At 50.4% G+C, this 21091-nt stretch overlaps 1 protein-coding gene across 6 annotated transcripts in view; it reads left to right on the top strand.

Moving 5' to 3' along the window:
- The first annotated feature begins 2109 nt into the window (after positions 1-2109).
- LOC140404419 (B-cell lymphoma/leukemia 11B-like) overlaps positions 2110-21091 on the top strand; it is a 172023-nt gene continuing 153041 nt past the window's right edge. Inside the window, exons 1-2 of one of the 6 annotated variants that reach the window (XM_072492968.1) lie at positions 2110-2452; positions 8024-8368. In XM_072492968.1, coding sequence (XP_072349069.1) covers positions 2398-2452; positions 8024-8368 — 400 coding nt within the window. In that variant the 5' untranslated portion in view covers positions 2110-2397. Of the gene's footprint in view, positions 2453-3869; positions 3942-8020; positions 8369-21091 lie in introns of those variants that run through there. The other 5 variants (XM_072492959.1, XM_072492951.1, XM_072492943.1 and 2 more) reach the window with 5 other exon arrangements.

The following is a 21091-nucleotide window of genomic DNA, read 5'->3' as shown; positions in this document are numbered from 1 at the left end:
GGAGTGTGTGGGTGGGAGGGAGGGGGAGTGTGTGGGTGGGAGGGAGGGGGAGTGTGTGGGTGGGAGGGAGGGGGAGTGTGTGGGTGGGAGGGAGGGGGAGTGTGTGGGTGGGAGGGAGGGGGAGTGTGTGGGTGGGAGGGAGGGGGGAGTGTGTGGGTGGGGAGGGAGGGGGAGTGTGTGGGTGGGAGGGAGGGGGAGTGTGTGGGTGGGAGGGAGGGGGAGTGTGTGGGTGGGAGGGAGGGGGAGTGTGTGGGTGGGAGGGAGGGGGAGAGTGGGTGGGAGGGAGGGGGAGTGTGGGAGGGAGGGATAGAGAGGGACTGAGTGTGTGTGAGAGGGGGAGAGACAGAGGGAGGGGTGGGGGGGGGAGAGACAGAGGGAGGGGTGGGGGGGGGAGAGACAGAGGGAGGGGTGGGGGGGGGAGAGACAGAGGGAGGGGTGGGGGGGGGGAAGAGGCAGAGGGAGGGGTGGGGGGGGGGGAAGAGGCAGAGGGAGGGGTGGGGGGGGAAGAGGCAGAGGGAGGGGTGGGGGGGAAGAGGCAGAGGGAGGGGTGGGGGGGAAGAGGCAGAGGGAGGGGTGGGGGGGGGGGAGAGGCAGAGGGAGGGGTGGGGGGGGGGAGAGGCAGAGGGGAGGGGTGGGGGGGGGGGGAGAGGCAGAGGGAGGGGTGGGGGGGGGGAGAGGCAGAGGGAGGGGTGGGGGGGAGGGAGGGAGGGGGGGGGGAGAGGCAGAGGGAGGGGTGGGGGGGGGAGAGACAGAGGGAGGGGTGGGGGGGGGAGAGACAGAGGGAGGGGTGGGGGGGGGAGAGACAGAGGGAGGGGTGGGGGGGAGAGACAGAGGGAGGGGTGGGGGGGAGAGACAGAGGGAGGGGTGGGGGGGAGAGACAGAGGGAGGGGTGGGGGGGGAGAGACAGAGGGAGGGGTGGGGGGGGAGAGACAGAGGGAGGGGTGGGGGGGGAGAGACAGAGGGAGGGGTGGGGGGGGAGAGAGGGAGGGGTGGGGGGGGGGGAGAGAGGGAGGGGTGGGGGGGGGGAGAGAGGGAGGGGTGGGGGGGGGGGAGAGAGGGAGGGGTGGGGGGGGAGAGACAGAGGGAGGGGTGGGGGGGGGAGAGACAGAGGGAGGGGTGGGGGGGGGGAGAGACAGAGGGAGGGGTGGGGGGGGAGAGACAGAGGGAGGGGTGGGGGGGGAGAGACAGAGGGAGGGGTGGGTGGGTGGGGAGAGACAGAGGGAGGGGAGAGACAGAGGGAGGGGTGGGTGGGGGGGGAGAGACAGAGGGAGGGGTGGGTGGGGGGGGGAGAGACAGAGGGAGGGGTGGGTGGGGGGGAGAGACAGAGGGAGGGGTGGGTGGGGGGGAGAGACAGAGGGAGGGGTGGGTGGGGGGGAGAGACAGAGGGAGGGGTGGGTGGGGGGGGAGAGACAGAGGGAGGTGTGGGTGGGGGGGGAGAGACAGAGGGAGGGGTGGGTGGGGGGGGAGAGACAGAGGGAGGGGTGGGGGGGGGGAGAGACAGAGGGAGGGGTGGGTGGGGGGGAGAGACAGAGGGAGGGGTGGGGGGGAGAGACAGAGGGAGGGGTGGGGGGGAGAGACAGAGGGAGGGGTGGGGGGGAGAGACAGAGGGAGGGGTGGGGGGGAGAGACAGAGGGAGGGGGGGGGGAGAGACAGAGGGAGGGGGGGGGGAGAGACAGAGGGAGGGGGGGGGGGAGAGACAGAGGGAGGGGGGGGGGAGAGACAGAGGGAGGGGTGGGTGGGGGGGGAGAGACAGAGGGAGGGGTGGGGGGAGAGACAGAGGGAGGGGTGGGGGGGGGAGAGACAGAGGGAGGGGTGGGGGGGGGGAGAGACAGAGGGAGGGGTGGGGGGGGGGGGAGAGACAGAGGGAGGGGTGGGGGGGGGGGGAGAGACAGAGGGAGGGGGGGAGAGACAGAGGGAGGGGGGGAGAGACAGAGGGAGGGGTGGGGGGGGGAGAGACAGAGGGTGGGGGGGGGGGGGGAAGTGGGTGTTGCTGCTGGAAAGACAGTGGCTCAGGTCTGCGGAGTGAAGTGAGTGGCTGTGAATGAAAACTCCCTCTCGCTCGACAATGTGATGCCTTTGCCAGTAGTAGCCCCCATTGAGCTGGCGGCCAATTCATCGGCTTGACGTTCAAGTTCGCGGGCGCGTCACGTCCGCACTTGAACTTGACTGTGTTCCCTGTCCCTGTGTGTGTGTGTTTGCTGCTGTAACAGTGTGTGTGTAATGTGTGTGTGTGCTAGCTGCTCTCTCCCCCCTCTCTCTCTCTCTTTCTGACGGCCATCCCATAATCCATCTCCATCCGCCATCTTTGCATTATTTCCAATTTATTTTCTGTCAGGGGCTCTGATGAAGATATTTTTCTCTGGAGTCTCCGGCTTTCCGCTCCAGATGTGACCGACTATGTCTCGCCGCAAGCAAGGCAACCCTCAGCATTTAAGTAAAAGGGAATTTTCGCGTAAGTAAAAACAAAACCATTCAGCAGCAGCAGGGGGAAAAGAGAAAAAAAATCGAAAGAATAACAAATGAATAAAAATAATAACAAAATGAGACAACCCTCTTTGCCACCCCCCCCCAAAAAAAAACTAAAAAAAAAAAAAAATTTTAAATAAGAAAAGAATAAGGATTCTATTTTAATATGCTGTTACCCCCCCCCCCAAAAAAAAATTGTTAAAGGATAAATGTTTGAGGTGGTGATTATCCGAGGGTTGCCTCATGATCTCTTTAAAATAATGTTTGAGGTGGATTGCTCGGGATGACAACAAACCATTGAGACTTTTAAATTCTGCAGAGTTTTTCTTATTTCAGGAGGAAATTTGTTTATGTTGAACCGGTTCGTTTAAGATCCTTTTTAGCAAAATGCGATGTTTGCAATTGGAATATATATATATATAATATATATATATATTCAACCTGAGCCCCGAGTGCTGCCATGTGTGTCTTTATTTTCTCCCCTGTTCTGAGTGTAACAACCGGCTTTGCAACATTGGGAGAAGTTGCAATTTTTATGTTTGCTCTGGTCTGTCTGAGCGCGCGTGTGTATTTAAATTTTTTTGTTACTCTTCTGTCCCGCTGAGGGGAGACGGGGGGACGACGACGACTTCGTTTTATTATTTTTATTTAAGGAGAGAGAGAGAAGGAAAAAGTTTTTGCAATAGCGCGTTGGAGTTGTTTCTTTGCATCGGTCATTGCACGGGGAGTCCGATTTTGCATGCGGCGGGCAGTTTTGAGGAGGGAAGGGAAGGTGAGGAGGAGGGGGGGGGGGTGGAGATGGTGGTTGAGTTTGCGAAAAGTTGCGAGCGGCCGCGCGTGGAGCGGGAGCCCCGGCGCGAGGGAGTGCGGATGGAACGCGGTGGATCGCACAACGTTCCAAACGTGGCCAAATAAGGAGAAAGTCGGAATATTTGCGCTTCTTTATTCTGCTTTTTTTAAAAAAAAAAAATTTAAATAAATATATTCTTCCATCTCCCCGTCCCCCCCTCTTCCCCCCACCCTCTCCCTCCTCCTGCTGCTGGCCCCGAAATTTAAAAAAAGAGATTGCATTGCATGCAAGAGGCAAAGCCAGCGAGCTAAAAGCTGCAGCCCCTTACCGCCCCCACCACCCCATGCAACCCCACACTCTCTTTCCCCCCCTTTTGCAAACAAGCTTTTCGTGTTATTGTTTTTTTTTTCGGAGGGGGGGGGTTGGGAGAGTCTTTTATTTTAGCATCCAAACCCTTGCAGATTTTATATTTTGTTGCAAATCCTGGCTTGCAATCGGATCTTTTATTTTTTGCAAAAAAAAAGAAGGGATAATGTTATATTTTTTACTGCCACCCCACCCCCCTCTCCACCACCTATCCAACAATCTCAACCTTTGCGTGCATCCGATATGCAAAGGTCGGAATATCATTTTTTCGATGGAGATCGGTTCCATTTTTCTTGCAAACTGCAAAAAAGAGAGAAAGGTAAACGCGTTTTGTGTTGACAAAAGAACATAGAAAGGAAAAAAATACGATTGGGGTTCTTGGGGAGGGGTGTGTGTGTGTGTGTGTTGGGGGGCGGGGGTGGCGGTTGCATGCATCTCCGGCTGGAAGATTTGGGGCGCTTCAATGCAAAAAAAAAAATAAGAAAACGCTCGGACTTGCTAAATCCAAAGCGATCTTGTTCTCTTTTAATATTATTTCACATTGTGTGTGTGTGCTGGATACCTGCTCCGGCACGTCGCTGTCTCCGAGTGAATACAGCGCACACTTTTTTGTGTTGATTTGAGATTTCGTGTAACTCGTTGAAGAGGTGAAATGCATGCGAGAGAGGCATTTGCAAAATTATCTTATTCCTCCCGGCGGGGATTGTGTTCTTTTTCGGGGAGGGGGCGAGGTTAAAATAAGATTCCGTCCCTGACCCAATGAATGGATCGTTTTCAAAAATAATAATAATCTGATGGAAATGCACCGTACCCCCCCTCCTCCGGAGGTTGCATTTATTTTAATGCACAATTGTGTGAGAGTAGATATTTGTTTTTTGTTCTCCACCCTCTTCCCTGAATGTCTATCCTGACTGGGGAATGCCAGGAGGGGAAACTCGCGCTCTCTACCTCTCCATACCTTTCTCCACTACCAGGGAAATGAATGCCAGACTCCCGATTGCAGAACCCTCACCCCCCCTCCCCCCCTTCTCTTTTTATTTATATTTTTGCACCGTGTGCGGACTCTGTCCGCTTTTTAATGCCACTTCACACAACCCGCAACAACTTGCATCCAACAAACCCCCTTCTTCCTGGACAGGGTGCAATATGAATGCCCCTCCCCCCATTAATAAATCGCTCCATGCTAAAGAGTGGCCGGTAGAGTGGAGAGGTGTAAAATTCAATATGCAAACGAGCCGTTGTGTTTTATTTTTGCACGACTTTGCTATTGAAATCTATGCAATGTGTTTTTTTGTTGTTGCAGGCTCTTGTGGCTCGCTGAGCGGCTGCAGGGGTGGGGAGGAGGAGGGTTAGACATTGAACTTGGGCTTGCACTGGGTCCGAGTTAGACTCCTTTGGCTGCCTTTGTTATTGAATAAAGGGTTTGGAGGAGAGGGGGAGGGAGGAGCAGGTCGGGGCAGAGAGAGAGCGTGTGTGTGCTTTGAAATCCCCATCCAAGCGCTTGTGCTCTGCAGTGTGCATCCTGCGTTCCGCTTCGCGAGAGAGAGGAGGGAGGAGGAGGGGAGGGGGGGAAACTTAGCAAATAAACAAATGCACCGAGTGCAATGGGTGAGATTTAAAGACAGTTGCATTTGGAGTAAACTTTGTCCAGGATTCCAACTTGAAGCGCGCGGGTCCCGCGCCGAGGAGGCTGCAATGACAATCGGCCGCCGCAACGGGGCGCTCTAAGTCAACTCATCAATGCCTGAGCGCCAGAAGAGGCTGCTCTGGTGACCCATTACCTGTGTAATAACTACTGCCTCACCACCATGCACACTCTCCTTCCCAAGTGTACAGCACTTGCTGCAGCATTCATCCCCCCCATCCCCACCTTTTGCCCTTATCTCAGCCACCCCATCCCCTCCCACCCCCATATGTTTAATTTCTGAGATGCACTTTTATTTCTGAGAATGCACATACTGCCTTCTGCGACTCAAATCTGCATTTCTCTCTCTCTCTCTCTCTGTGCACCAACTTTTAGCCCAACACAATCAGGATCAGCGAAAGATCTAAAATACTGCATTGATCTATGGGAGAAACTTGAAACATTGCACCGATTGTGGGGGGGGGGGGGGGGGTTGAAGATTGTAATTGAAATAATGGACTGGAATATCCAAAAGCAATTTTTTTCATATCATTCTTATTGGAATCAATTTAAATGCTGCACAGGGCCACACAATGAAAATGTCAAATGCATCGCCCTGCTTTTAAAAATAAAATAAAATAGCAATGTTTGGTGTGTTTGTGTATATGTGTGTCTGGGGAGACAAATGCTTGCCATGTCTTGAAAAATATTTAGGATGCTGCAGTGATAGGATTTATTTTCTACCGTAATCTGGGTGAGAGAGAGAGAGAGAGAGAGTGAGCTGCGATTGAAAGCGATAAATACATTAATTTTTAAAATACCCCTTCAAGTTTGCGATAGCAGGCATTCAAGACAAATTGCGACTGCGTGTGTTTGTTTTATTGTGGGTTTCCTTCGACTAGCAAAGCCCAGGCCAACGATGTGAGTGAGAGAGAGAGAGAGAGCACTTTGACTTTTACAGGAGCAAAATGCTTCTGAGCGTCAAACCTTCTTCCTTCATTGTTTTTTTTTGTGCTCGTAAGACTCGGGAATAAAACAAAAAAGTGCCTTAAGCAAGTTATTTGGAAATAAATTAAAGCAGGGGGGGATACACTTCAGCAATTGTGCACACGCCAATGAGTAGGTTAGATGAATATCATCATTTTCTTGCTAAAGTGACAGCAGATGTGGAAATTGATTAATGATAGAACAATCACGGAGAGTCTATTTGCCTTTTTTGTGTCTTCTGATATTAAATATTGCATGTTTTATTTTAAGTAGCAAATGCAGATTTTTCTTGTGGCGTGGTGTCACCTCGCTGTTAAGTTGCCTGCTGTTGTGCATGAAAAATATACGCCTCCCATTTAGACTTCGACAGGGCTTCGCTTACTGGGAATAAAAACGACTGCTCTGTCCCTGCGCAAGTCTACTTGTGCACTCCCGTTTGTTGGATCAGTTTTGCTGCTGATTAATATTCCTTGAGAACCTACTAAGGGTTTTCAAATGATGCAAAAAAAATTGTATCAGTGAAATAATGAGGCTGCTTGTAATCTTGTGACAGAGCAAGTTGTTAAACTTTGAGCGACTGTCTGTGGAGAGCACTAAAATGTTACGTGCTTGTCGGTACAATAGCCGGGGAGCTGAAAGGAGGCAGATGAATCAGAACATTCCTATTCATGCTTCGTCTTCCCAATCTCTCTCTCTCCCCCCTCTCTCTGTCTCCCCTTCTTCCCACTTTGTTGTTCTGGTCGGTTACTTGCACCTATCAATGGAAAACCTGTGCAATAAAATTTCAATGCGATGTCCTTACTCAGCAGTGTAACTCGCCGAAATGTCTCGTCCAGTTTGTTTACGCGGACGTGAGAATAAAATTGGCGATAACTTTAAAGTTGGGTTGTTTATATTTAAAAAAACGTTATCTCCAGCTCAACAAAGGGGCCCCCCCCACAAACCACCAGTCGTCAGTGACGATTTCACCTTTAAAATGTGCCTCTTCCCATTAAGCCCTTTTTTGGGAGGGGGGGGGGGGGGGGTCGGAGGGGGAGGAAATTGCTCTCCTCCATTACTCCTCGCTCGTGGTGCAACTGTATGTTGACTGTCGCCAAACCCAAACGGGTTTAAAATGCAGATTTGAGGAGGAAGTGGCGCAGGGGGGGGTGGGAGATGGGGGGGGGGGGGTGGAATGCTCAGCTGCTGTTGAGCCCCTTCACCTCCTGAAAAATAACCAACCTTGGGTCGAGTGAATGACTCCCATATTTAACACAGCAAGAATTAAACCCCCAAGCCAATATATCAGTAAACGTGAAATTAAACTGAATGAGGCAGGGCTATCGGCAAAGAATTTGTCTAGATTTACGACAGTCCAGGGTGTTAGTGTTTGAAAAGATCCTTTCATTTTTTTTCAGAGTTTGTTTTAAAGATAGAGTACCCTCTATGGTTCCCCGCGTCTTGCTTCACTGGCTGTTGTGTGCAAGGTGCAAAGATATATAAAAACAAATAAAATGCTTTTCTGGCTCTGCTTTCAGGCTTCATCATTGTCTCAACTTTATTCAGCGATTGCAAAAATAAAATTATGTTTTGTTTGATAGTTTTGGGGTGGGGGGGGCGATGGAAGGGGCAATGAGTTTGGAGCTAGTGGCTGCCTTTCTGTGCAAATTAAAAAAAATACAGGCCAACCTTTGGGGCTGGTGTTGTACCATTAAATTCCAGCTAAATGCAACCTCTCCTTTTCTCTCTCCCCCTCTCCCCCTCTTTCCCCCCCCCCCCCCCCAATCTCCCTCCGCTCGTGCGCGAAGCAGAGGCCGACCATGTGGAGACGGCGAGTACGGACGAAGAGGACGTGGTCATGGCTGGCGGGCTGGGTGGCAGCGGAGACCACGACCTGCTGACCTGCGGGCAATGCCAGGCGCACTTCCCGCTGGCCGACATCCTCGTCTTCATCGAGCACAAGAGGAAGCGGTGCAACGGCGCGGGCATCTGCTTCGAGAAGCCGGTGGATAAACGTAGCCCCTCCCCCCTGCACCCGGAGCCCAGGAGAGTGTCCGAGCCTGTCGAAATCGGCATCCAAGTCACGCCCGAGGAAGACGACCGCCCGCTGACGCCCCCAAGAAGAATTTGCCCGAAGCAGGAGAACATTGCAGGAGGTAAATCGTCTCGTACCATTCAGCTTACCGATAATTCCTGTGTTTGTTCCTCAATGCGGATTAATATGTGTTGGGGGGGGGGGGGGGTGCGATCCTAGTGATAGATCCTCCTCTCGCCATTATTCCATCTGTCCAGGTAGATTCAGAATTCCACTTTAAACCTTTGTGGGCTTTTCAGAACTTCCCACCCTCCTGAATCTGTGCAGGGTTTAAAAATACACCAGGAAAAGGGAAAACCTGTATTAATGTGCAAGCTCTTCTCCCAAGCTCCTACCTACACTGTATATAGCATGCATCAAGGGAATTGTCACACACACATACACACTATAAATAGATAGGAGGAGATACAGTTGGCCCTTTGTGTGTTTTTTATTTTCAGCATTTTCAGAGCTTGCTGTTATATATAATTTCATTGCTGTCACTGCAGAGAGGGCTCCTGGGAGGCGGGCGGGTTTTTTGAGGGTGACTCCGAGGGAGGAGATCACTTTAACTGTTCACAACACTGACGTTTTTCTTTTCTAAATCAGTGGGTGGCGACACGTGACACTTGGCGCTTCAAGGGTTAATAGGATGTCAACAAAAGTTAGGCCTGAGCTGAGTGGTTGCAGTTGCGCGTCGACGACTGCTTTCGCGTGTAACCCGCCAGCCTCCCGGGCCGGGCCTTCTGGGCAGGGGCTCAGTGACCGGCACTGGGCTAGGAATCCGCAGTCGGGGCCGTGATCTCAAAGCCTACTTGTGACGAGTTGTGCGAAGTTGAACAGCGAGTCGCAGGCGATTGAAGCGAAACACTCCACATTGCTGGGTACCTCACTCCACATCCAGAATGCCGCCTCTTAAAAGAAAAAAAATGGCACAATTTATTTTCTCCCCCCCCCCCCTTCCCCCCCGAAGCTTCTGTGGGGATAATAAACATTTGTCGCAAGTGTAGAAATTTGTTTCGGGATATTAGAAGGTCCCTTAAAGGATAAAAGAGTTGAGACACGACCAGATTAGCCGTGACCTTACTGAACGGCAGGGCAGCAGGTTCGAAGGGCTGAATGGCCTATCCCTGCTCCTAATTCCCGCGTTCCTTTTTTGAGACGTCGGGCGTGAATTGTACTGTCGTGGGATTTTGTTTTAAAAGTCGGCATATTTATTGTCTGGAGCGGAATGGAAGGGGTCGTTTTGGTGACTGATGTGGGGTGTGGAGTTACAAATTTACAAGTGATATCGGGAGGGGCGGACTGCACGTGTTGCGTTTGTCTTTTGCACTGCAATTAGCGAACCTCATTGGGTATCTCGGCTTCTGAAAACTGAAAATCAGTGAATCGGGTGACTGCTTAAAAAAAAACGTGATCTGTTTAACTCTTTCACGTTGCCTGACACTTCACACACAAACATATGTATCATTGCCTTAACCGCTCCCTCTCTCTCTATATGCGCACACAAACGCACACACACACTTTATGCCTGTTAATCACTCATGCAGGCATACAGACACATCCTTGTCTTCTCCCCTTTCTCTCTACCTCACACACACACACGTGCATGTGTCGTTCCCCCCCCCCCCCCCGCCACAATCTCTCCCCCCATCCCTAAGAACCTGCTGGTGGGTCATTTTGTTAAGTTTAAAAGAGTGGGTGGGGTACCAGGCAGACTTAGTGTCTACGGGCGAGGGGCTTATCCAGAAATCCCAAAGATAATGAAAACAGAATGGCCCTCTTTGCTTCCCTTTGATGCCTTTGGCAGTCATAGGACTCACCAAGCTAGTGTTTTGTTTGTGATGTCTCAGACTCGCTGTGTGCCCTTTAAAGCGACTCGCAGTAGAAAGCAAACAATTTTTAATTTAAAAAAAAAAAAATGGTTCCGAGCTTTTCACTAATTGACAACACGCGGACATTTTTAGCTTACAAATTTGTTTTTTTTCTTTGAGCTAAAAATGTTCGAATTGAGACGTAAAAATCTGACCACCATCTGCAGCGAACCCCAGGCTTTCGCAAAGGGGATGCGACCGCCTTTCACTGTTACTTTTCTTTAATGAAGTGCTATCAAATGCACGCTAGTTGTTGTGACGCTGCCGTTAATTCTGCCGTCCGCTCCCCCCCCCCCGCCTCGCTCCAAAGTGAAATTATCTTTTTTCCGTTCTGTTCTCCCGTTAGTTCGCCAGCGATGTGGGTTACCGCTCTCGGGAAACAAACGGAAATAACTTCAGTTACCGCACTTTGGAGATTATCCTAATATCTAGGCATCCACCTTTGAAAGCTGGGATTAGTTTAGGAGTTAGGAATTCAGCCGGAAAATGCAGGATGTCAGCACCTCAAGGATGCACTTTGTCCGAGGAAAGTCATTTTGTATTTTCGAAGTGCGCTCTGTAGTTGGACGTCAGGTCCCAGTTCGTCCCACGGCGCTTTGTTGCATCTCTTTGTTTCCAGCGATGTAGGGAAATCTGTTTTTTTTTTGCAGAACTTTGGAAATATAGCTTTGGAAATGTGCCAGCTCCTGCCGTGCGATGCGGCCTTTTATTGTTTGGCTTGACTCGCAGCGTTCCTGTTGTGCTTGCTAACCACCTTGCTCTCACTGATTGAGCACTTTCAGCAAACGGAGTGAAGCTGTGTGGGTTGTAGAAATTCGCTGTGTCCCTGGGCGTATCCATTTCCCCGTGTATCCCCGTGCGTGTGCGCGCTTGCACTCATGCACACAGGCTCACATACATATGCTCTCGCTCTCGTGCACAAAAGCACCCACAGAGCCATGTATATTCATGCACACGCGCGTCTACGTGCTTGATCGCGCCCACGCACTCTTTATGCCGTCACGGGATGTGGGCGTGGCTGGCAAGACCAGTGTTTGTTTGCCTGTCCCTCATTGCCCTCGAACCAAGTGGCTCCCTCGGCCATCTCAGAAGACAGTTGAATGTCAGCCACGCTGCTGTGGGGTCTGGGGTCACATGTCGGCCAGACCATGTCAGGACGGCAGATTTCCTTCCCTAAAGGACACTAGAATGTACACACCTGGATATTCTCACACACACATGTGCATGATCTCACTCACTCATTCACACACACACACACACACACACAAACACATGCATGTTGCCTCATCGCCATATAGGCACATGTTTACTTTACACACACCTCAAGGCTCTGATGCAACCGTATGAGTTTCGTTCACTGCTTGCCTTTTCCAGACACGATTTGGAGCCTGTGCCTGGCACATCTCTGGTGCACACCAGAAATATCTGATTTGTGCAATTTGCCTTTGCAAATTACTGAATGTAGAACATAGTCAAGTTGAACCCCGTATGTGTCAAAGCCGCCAGTAGTCTGCTCCCCCAGTTGCTGTATTCCGGAGCTCCTTGGATCACGAAGGCTTTGCAACTCAATCCTACCAGACAGTGCAGTTGGACATAGCTTTGAGTAAGCTTTGCCTGCATTCCCGGCTTCAACATCAAAGTTTATTTATACATGGTGGCCCTGATAGATACAGGCCGAAAGAAAAAGGTGAAAAAGGAGACTTATTTACAGGGGGGCATATTCAGACACAGTAAAGCAAAAAAAGCTCTGTCTAACTGCCTCATTATCCCCGTCTGTGTGTGGCTCTCTGTCCCCGTGCGTCTCTGTCTCTGTTTGTGTGTCTATGCCTCTGTCTGCGCTTCTGTCTCTGTCTGTGTGAGTCTCTCTCTATGCCTCTCTGTCTGTGTGTCTCTCTCTGTCTCTGTGTGTTTGTGTCTCTCTATCTTTGTCTCTGTCTATATCTATATCTCTGTGTGTCTCTCTCTCTGTATCTTTCTCTATCTCTGTGTCTCTCTGTCTCTGTCTGCAGCTCTCTCCATCTGTCTATGTGTGTCTCTCTTTCTGTCTGTGTATCTCTGCCTCTGTGTACATTTCTGTGTGTGTTTGTGACTACCATAGAATTTACAGTGCAGAAGGAGGCCATTCGGCCCATCGAGTCTGCACCGGCTCTTGGAAAGAGCACCCTACCCAAGGTCAACACCTCCACCCTGTCCCCATAACCCAGTAACCCCACACTAAGGGCAATTTTGGACACTAAGGGCAATTTAGCACAGCCAATCCACCTAACCTGCACATCTTTGGACTGTGGGAGGAAACCGGAGCGCCCGGAGGAAACCCACGCACACACGGGGAGGATGTGCAGACTCCGCACAGACAGTGACCCAAGCCGGAATCGAACCTGGGACCCTGGAGCTGTGAAGCAATTGTGCTATCCACAATGCTACCGTGACTCTTTCTGAGTCTGTGTGTCTCACTCTGTCTCTGTGTTTGTGTCTCTCTGAATCTTTATCTGTCTATGTCTATTTCTGTGTCTCTCTCTCTGTCTGTGTATCTCTATCTCTGTCTCTGTTTGTGTGTCTCTCTCTGTCTCTGTCTATATGTGGCTCTCTCTCCGCCTGTGCGTGCCTCTTTCTCTCTGTTTTGCTCTCTGTCTGTGTGTGTGTCTCTCTCTGTCCATGTGTGTCTCTCTCTGTCCGTGTGTCTCTCTCTGTCCGTGTGTCTCTCTCTCTGTCCGTGTGTCTCTTTCTGTCCATGTGTCTCTCTCTATCTCTGTTTCTCTCTCTATCTCTTTGTCTGTGTGTCTCCATCTCTCTGTCCGTCTATATCTCTCTCTCTGTCTATCTGTTTGCGTGTGTGTCTCTCTCTTGGTCTGTGTGTGTGTCTCTCTGTCTATCTGTGAGTGTCTCTCTTTGCCTTTGTGTGTGTTTGTGTGTCTCTCTCTGTCCATATCTGTCTATGTCTCTCTCTCTCTGTTTTTCTCTCTCTCTGTCTCTCTATTTCTCTGTCTGTATGTGTCTGTCTCTGTCTCTGTGTCTCTTTCTATCTCTGTCTGTGTGTTCTCTATCTCTCTGTCTCGCTATATCTCCCTCTGAGTCTCTATCTGTCTGTGTGTGTCTGCTGTTTCTCTCCGTGTCAGCCTCTTTTCCTGTGTTTCAGTTGTAAAAGGGTTTCTCTGTGATGCCCGTTGATGTCTCTTCTGCCGATTAAGTGCTTCCGTCTCCTTTTCTCTCTCTCTCTCTCTCTCTCTCTCTCTCTCTCTCTCTCCTTTACCCTCCCTCTCTTACTTTCTTCTCTCTCTTGCTGTTTCACAGAGCTGCCTTCTTTCTCAAAGGGATGTTCTTCGCGAGCTTACTTCCCTCCCCATCTGTTGCACAGAAGGGAGCGGAGGGGCAAATGGGGGAAGGGCCATGTGCAGCATTGTAAAATGACTCATGACGTTTGCCTTGAGAGTGAGCTTGATTCTTTTTTGTTAGTCGCTGGATTGGGCAGCATCGCCTATTGAGTGTCTTTCACGTGTCTTTTGAAATGGAATTGGAGAAATAGCAGGCGGTACCACTCAAATGTACCCCCCCCCCTCTGTTTCTCCTCGGAAATGGGCTGTATCCCCCCCCCCCCCCCCCTCTCGAAAAGCAACCAGAAATGATTAGGAGGACATTGAACTCAGGGTTCTTACCCGATTCTCATGGGCATGCACTTTGCGGTGGTGGGGGTGGGGGAGGTGTGTGGCAGAGGGTCCCTGGACCAACAATCCTGGCTGATTATCTCTTCATCCTGGGTACCCTTGCACTAAGTTTGACCGCGCGTCCCGCTGCCCACCTCCGCCCCCTCGGGCTGCATTGGCTGCCTTGCACCCAAGAATGGGTTTTCCGCGCCCCCTTCGCCGCATCACAACTCGGTGACTCCCCAGCATGTTAACCGGCACCGTGAGATAATTCACCAAAACCCGAGGCCGGAATTGAACCCTGGTCCCTGGCGCTGTCAGGCAGCAGTGCTAACCACTGTGCCGCCGTGCTGCCACTGGAATGGTGAGGAGGGTGGCACAGCTGTGCTCAGAGAGGCGACCTTGGACTAACTTTCAAATAAAACAATTTTGTCTCTGCTTATGCCGGAGGTGCCTCGATCTCTCTCAACCCCTCCAGCCCTGTATAAATCCTGCTGTGCTGTCCCCTATTCTGTACGGGCTGAACCACCTTGAGATGAATAAGAAGTGCACAGATACGCTACTGTCAACCAGATTCCACACAGCACCCATTTAATTACAACCCTCGCTCCCTGCCGTTGCATTCTCAAATTTAAAAGGAATCTTTTTATGCATGCGTGTTGTTTTGAGGCTTGCAATGTAAAAATCGGGAATGCACATTCACTTACTCCTGGCAGCTTTTACATCTGAGACACTTGGGAATAATTGCCTGGGAGTTAAGATGGTTTTATTTTAATTGGGATAGAATTGAATCCATTTCATAGGATGTTAGACAGTTTAAGCCTTGGCATGGGTGAATTCTTGCAAAGCCATTAAGAATGGCGTAATAGCTGCCTGTGAACCTGTCTGCCCTTGAAGGTGGGGATGTGGGGTCAAAAATGGGAGTGGTGGTGGGGAAGGGGGGCAGTTTGGAAGAGGCGATGGGATGTGGGGGCGTTTGGGGAGACAGTGCGTTATGCGGGTTTTGGGGGAGGCGATGGGGAGATTGGGGAGAGTTCTAATTCCTTTCCATTTTCAAGGAAACCTCATTTGGTTTAAATCCGCAGTACTATTTGATAGGAGTGCAATTTTAGCATGGGCTAAAGAGCTGGCTTTTAAAGCAGACCAAGGCAGGCTAGCAGCATGGTTCAATTCCCGTACCAGTCTCCCCGAACAGGCGGCTGAATGTGGCGACTAGGGGCTTTTCACAGTAACTTCATTTGAAGCCTACATGTGACAATAAGCGATTTTCATTTCATTTCATTTTCATTTCATTCTCTCCCTCTCTCCATCACTCTCTCTCTCTCTCTCCCTCCCTCTCTCTATCTCCCTCTCTCCATTGCTCTCTCTCTCTCTCTCCACCCCCCTCTCTCTCTCCCCCTCTCACCCCACCCCTGACCACCATCACCCTCTGGGTTGGATCTCCTCGTGGACTGGGGCTGAGTTCTCTTGATGGTGCCCAGATTTGGCTTGTGGCTGGGTTTGATTGTCCGCTCCAATCTGCCGATTGAGTATGTCCCAATGCTGCGCTGCCAGATTGATCTTACCAGCCCGATGTTGGCCCAGGTAAAGCAAAACTGTTCAGGTGGTTGGTGCTGCTCATTGACAGTGTAGTCTGGGTCACATTTCTCCCTCCACAAACACACACTCTTTGACTGTATATTCCGTTTCTGGGATAGTCTTGTCGATTTTACTCTTGTTGCATTGCAATTACTACATTGGCAGAACAATAGTCGAGACATTTGCTCACTGCTCAAAGACCGGGGAATCCTGTGGCGCAACGGATCAGGGAGCCTCCGTAAATCTGGGAGACGTATGCGCAGAGGGGGCATGGCCTGACCCCCGGCCCCATGGGTCAGTTTCTGTATTGAGAGGTGGAGAACATTGGTGGCTGTGCAGGCGCTGGCAGAAGGCATTGTTTCAGGTGGCAGGTTAGCTCAGTGGGTGGCACTCTACGAGGTGGGGGTGTTCTCCTGGCGCGCCGGCTAGTATTTAACCTTCAGCTCACGCTGGATTTCCCAGTGGTTTACCTCTGAGCTGTCCGTGGGACCTTGCTGTGTGTCAATTGAATGTTGCGCGCGTCGCTGTCATAATGCCAGCTGCACTTCAAAAACAAAAACACTTAATTGATTGGCCATAAAGCATAAGGCTCCATATTCTTGGTCGCGCTGGTCCATTTATTTGAGGCACCTGAAAGTGGTTGTCATTGACTGCGGCGTTGTAATACAAAGAGACATTAGTAGCCTTCGTATTTCCCATTGAACCAGCTTCCTCTATTCCTCTCTACTCTAGCCAGCCTCCCACCCCCCCTTCCAAAATCAGACCGGATTAATTATCCAACGACACAGAGATTCTGGAAAGGGGGAAGGAGGCATGATGTGAAGCTTCCCAGTATCGCCAGTGCCTGGGCTTCAGGTGCTGACAGTGTGGGAAAACACTTTTCACACATCACCTTTTGACTTAAGCCTGGAACAAAAGCAAGTGAATTGCTGCAGTTCTGATGGTTTGACTTACGACATTTCCATCTGTTTAATCAGCAACTGATTCCCCAACTGAACAGAATCCCTGCCAACCTTGTCCAGGGTTTGGCGTAGGTTAAGATCTGATTTTTTTCTTCTCTCTCTCTCTCTTCAAATCCGTCTCCCTTTCTTCTTTGCCTCGTGCTCGCGAATTCCAACTGGAATTCGGGGGAAGTCTCACATTATTGGGATGTGTGTGTGTGTGTGTGAAGGTCAGTGTTCTGTGCTGGTAAAGACTAATTAGCTTTTTCTGCTACGAGTCTGCCAGGGCTCAGTCCCAGGAAATGTTGGCCTGCTTCCGTCGTAGGTCTGAAATCGAGGTCGATGCAGCACAGATAACTGGCCTTGGATTAATGAGACTGGATGGAGAGTTGGACCCGATCCTGCTGCTTCTGGTGACCTCCGTGTTCCTGCATTGACAGCTGGTGGGGAGAGAGTGGAAGGAAGTAAGAAATCCTGGCTCCCACTCTCCTGCTGGCCGCTGCCGATGTTGTTCGAAAGGGCACGGGCGCGTCGCAGCGCAACCATTTGCCGGTGGCATTCACCAGTTGTTGGTGACGTGGTTTTGCCATGCAGAGGCCCGGGCCCCTGCTGAAGGGGACGTGGGCTCCAATCCCGCCACAGGAGCTGTGGAATTTAAATTTGCTGCATGCGTTTGGAACATGACGCTAAACTCAGTAATGCCGACCATCGCCGGTATTGTAACAACCCAACTGGTTCACTCGTGCCCTTTAGGGAGGGAATTCCCGCCATCTTTACACAGCCTGGCCGACTCAGTTCAAGGGCAATTAGGGACGGGCACCAAATACTGGCCTTGCAGGGGATGCCCACCTCTGGTGAAAGAATGATGAAATGTTAAGTGCTGCACTGACAGGCATGTAGTTGTAGGGAGAGTTCAGATCTGCGTTAACTTCACAGGCAATTCCAGGTTTGCCCGTGTGTTTTCTTTTACAATCTCTGCCCAAAGGGAAGAGGATTCTCAAAACGTGTTGGAAATCTTCACCTGGAAGAAGCCCTTGTTTTGCTAGTTCCCACTGTCTTTGGGATTTGTGTTTCTGTTTTTGTTTTTTACCCACGATGTTCCATCTTTTTGACAGACAAACCAAAGAGATTGTTTTGCATTGACTTTTCATTAGAATGGTGCGGGAGTGTTTTTTTTTCAAATGGATTGCACGTGCATTCCATTGCCGGGAAGGAGGCATTTTGTGAGAACCTGCCTTGGGGTCAGCTAGCAAAGGAGAGGCCTGTGGTGCAGCGGGTGGGTGGATCTGGAACAGCGACAAAATGATCAGGTTTATTTGGTCATTCCAGTCAGACAGGATGCCAGCTCTCCGATAGCCACAGTGTCGGTTGTCACGTGCACATGCAGAGAACCCGTCTGGCTTGTCAAGCCTCCATGCGACGGTCCATTAGAGCTCCGGAACCCAAGCCGACTCGTGATGTGCTTGGTCCCCTGAGCTCTACGTGCGGCAGAGAGCCCTGCTGCAGATCCATGGGCCTGTCGGCCTAGAGCCATTTGCTGGTTTGAAATAGACATCCATGGGGCACAGTTCCCAACCTTTTGAGGCTAAACGTGGGAAAGTGGCGCTTGGAACTCCCTCTCCTTGAATTCATGTGAAGATGATCTCTCGAGGCAGGCTGAGGTGCGTGCTAAGGCCTAGATTTTGTTGAACAGTTCCTTCGGAACCAGGTCGTCAGCGATGATGGGCGTCTTTGCTTTAATGGCACAGTTTGTTGGTTTTGCTTCCACATTCCCTGGCAATGTTTTAATTTCCCGTGGCACTGATTTAAAAAAAAAAAAAAAAAATCCCTCTCTGCCCCTTATTGGCTGCCCTTGTCCAACTGCCAACAGTCTGCGTCCATGTCTTCTGGCCCTGATTCAAAGTCTTTCACAGTTAGATTTTCTCTATCTTTTTTATTTAGTTTTTAAATGAAAACACAGGTCGTGAACTGTGAGACACCGATTCAGGTCCAGAACTCGGCAAGGGGTGAGGCCACACAAGCACACAAACAGATAGCACCGTGGAAATACAGCATCGGCCATTTCTGTTCACAGTGGGAATGCGTCAGTGGACCCACGTGTGTGCTTCCAATCCATGCTGCGGACTTCAAACCAGTCAACAAAAAGAAAGACTTGCGTTCAAACAGCACCTTTCCCAGCCTCAGTACTTTTGAGGTGCATAGTCACTGGTACCGAATAAAATGTGGCAACCAATTAGCGCACAGCAAGCTCCCGCATAACGTTTCTTGGGAATGTTCATTGTGGGTAAATACTGGTCTGGACAGTGGTAAAATGGACGGCTGTTCTTAGCTTCTACAAGCAATATGTAGTTCCTGGGGTATGGTTATCCAGTGTTGGGTCGGAGACTGTTGTCGAGCGGGCTGTTGGAAAATGCCTAAAATCCAAACCGGGTGGTTAAAAGTCTGACCCTAAGAAGAAGCCACTTTGGCGGGATTAGTAAACCCTTTTCAGATCTCAATGAACCATCGCTGTCAGCAAAGATCAAAGTTCAAACTGTGCCTTCCATTCCCCCAGTTCCCAGTCTCTAATCTACCACAGTCTGGGTTTTTGACTTGAGACACACTCACACACACATACACACACACTCTTATGATGGAGGGATGGGGAAAAATTTACAGGACTTGGGGAAAAGCAGGTGAGTAAGACATATTAGATGGCTCCCACCAAAGACCGAGCATGCTGGGCCGAATGGTCCTCTATTCTGCATGATGCGCTTGAGAAGCAGCAAGTTGGCATGGTTAGTGACGAGAAGGCAGGGGCATACCACGCGAGAAGGTATTCTGCACAGTATGGGGTAGTAATTGGCGTTAGTCTGGAACTATTGTTCCTCCATTAAACCATCAGCAGAGAGACCTGTTTGGTTCTCACACTACCAGTAAGCACCTCAACCATAATAAAATCTGCAGCCTTGTCTATCATCGGTGGCTGGTTTTAAGGTGTGATGCGAAGGACAAAGTTGCACCGAATTCCATAAACCGGCTTGAGATTCTTTTTAAAGGGCAGCGGTGTCGGGAAATGTGGCACGCTGAACCCTGGAGATCTTTCTCCTTGTACTTCTGATTGTGCATTGTCACATCTCAGCCAGGAACTGTGTTTAATCTTTAATATGGAAGGTTACTTCCTTACTTCCTCTACAAACCCCTTGGTCCTTAACACCTGCTAGCTGCTGCTTGTAGAGGTATTCTCTCTCTTTCTTTCTCTCCCTCTCTCTTTTCAAAATTTACCATGTTCGGCAGTCTTTGTTCAGAAGAGTTGGAGTGTAAAATCGGCAGTTCTCTATGTTTATAATGTACCATGCTCGCACCCTGTGCGCCTATCAGGCACAACGTCCCATCACTCGGTCGCTGGTGGTATGCACTATTAGCCTGGATTTGCATCTGGCTCAGAGGCTAGGGGGTTACCACCGAGCTGTGGCTGCTGGTTGCGGTTTCCATCCTGACATGTTGGTTGTAATGTAAAGATGCCCAGATGACCAGTGACTTAATCAATAATTATTGGAGCCACCTCAGAGAATTATAGGACAGTTAGGGATGGAGAGTTCGATCTACATTTTGGTGCAAAACTAGGCTGCGGTTTGGCCGAGGGTGCTCTCAAATTAGTCGGGGTTCCCATTCCTTGTGTGTGTGTTCAGCCCTTCACTTTTTATAAACGACCTGATCACACTTCCGTGTGCCAACCAAGTGACCAAATGCTGAACGTTTTGTACATTTTCTGCATTATTTCTCCCCCATTCATTAAACGTTTGGACACTGTGCATTGTGCCCGCGTGCGTATGTCAACGTTTACTGAATGGGGCCAAAATAAAGCAGAAAACGTTCAAAACACTCTGCATTCGGTCACTTGGTTGGCACACGGAAGTGTGATCAGGCCGTTTATTTTTTTAAAAAAGCCACGGGCCGAATGTCCGGCCGGTGTGGACACCCCCCCCCCCCCCCCCCCCCCCCCCCCAGTCATCTCGGGGGCCTGTCACTGTCGTGGCGCTGTATTTGAAATCTTAATTTACCTTTTAAAATGTTATCTCCATCCATTGCCAAAAGGAGCCTCCATCTTACAAAGGTTACAGTTTGTACTCTGAGCATTGCCGACACTTATTAAAATAAAGGCCATGGTGCGATTTGGTTGAACATCACGTTCAAATGGCCTCCAGCAAAAACAAAAGTACCGCAGACTAATTAAACGTGTGCAGCAGCCGTCTTTCTAAAGTGCTGCTGATCAATGGGTTAAATCTGGCTTTGTGTTTTGTTTGTCAGGAGGGAAGAATAGTCTGCTACGCCGATGAAAGGTAGACGAGGGGCGGGTCACTTTTTCTTGTTGTCCCTTCTTTCTTTCTCTTTTTCTTTAAAGGTGTCTCGGGGTCGGTTTTACGAGCTTGTAAAGATCAGAACAGTGGCCACGCAGCTTCCTGTACAGGAAGTTTTTTTTTCTCTCTCTCTTTGTACAGAGTTAGCTCGGAGCTTGGCTGGCAGCCAATTCACCTCCACTAAACCGAGGAGCCAGTCCGTGCACTGATTTAGAACCAGGAGGAGGGGGTGGTTGGGATGGGGGAGGGGAGCTGAGGGAGTGGGGTGGATGGGAGTGGAGAGTACACAAGTCCAAGGGCAGAATCGCGCTCCTTGCAAACCCTTTATCTGTTTGTTACTGATTAATACTGCTGCCTTGTTGAACATGTGCTTTGTCCTCAGCCTTCAGGTTTTTTTTTTTTGCCGTGCAATGCTTCCTTTGTCGTGTACG

The sequence above is a fragment of the Scyliorhinus torazame genome, chromosome 2, assembly GCF_047496885.1.
Source record: "Scyliorhinus torazame isolate Kashiwa2021f chromosome 2, sScyTor2.1, whole genome shotgun sequence".
NCBI lineage: Eukaryota > Metazoa > Chordata > Chondrichthyes > Carcharhiniformes > Scyliorhinidae > Scyliorhinus > Scyliorhinus torazame.
This window is presented reverse-complemented; position numbering and strand designations above follow the sequence as displayed.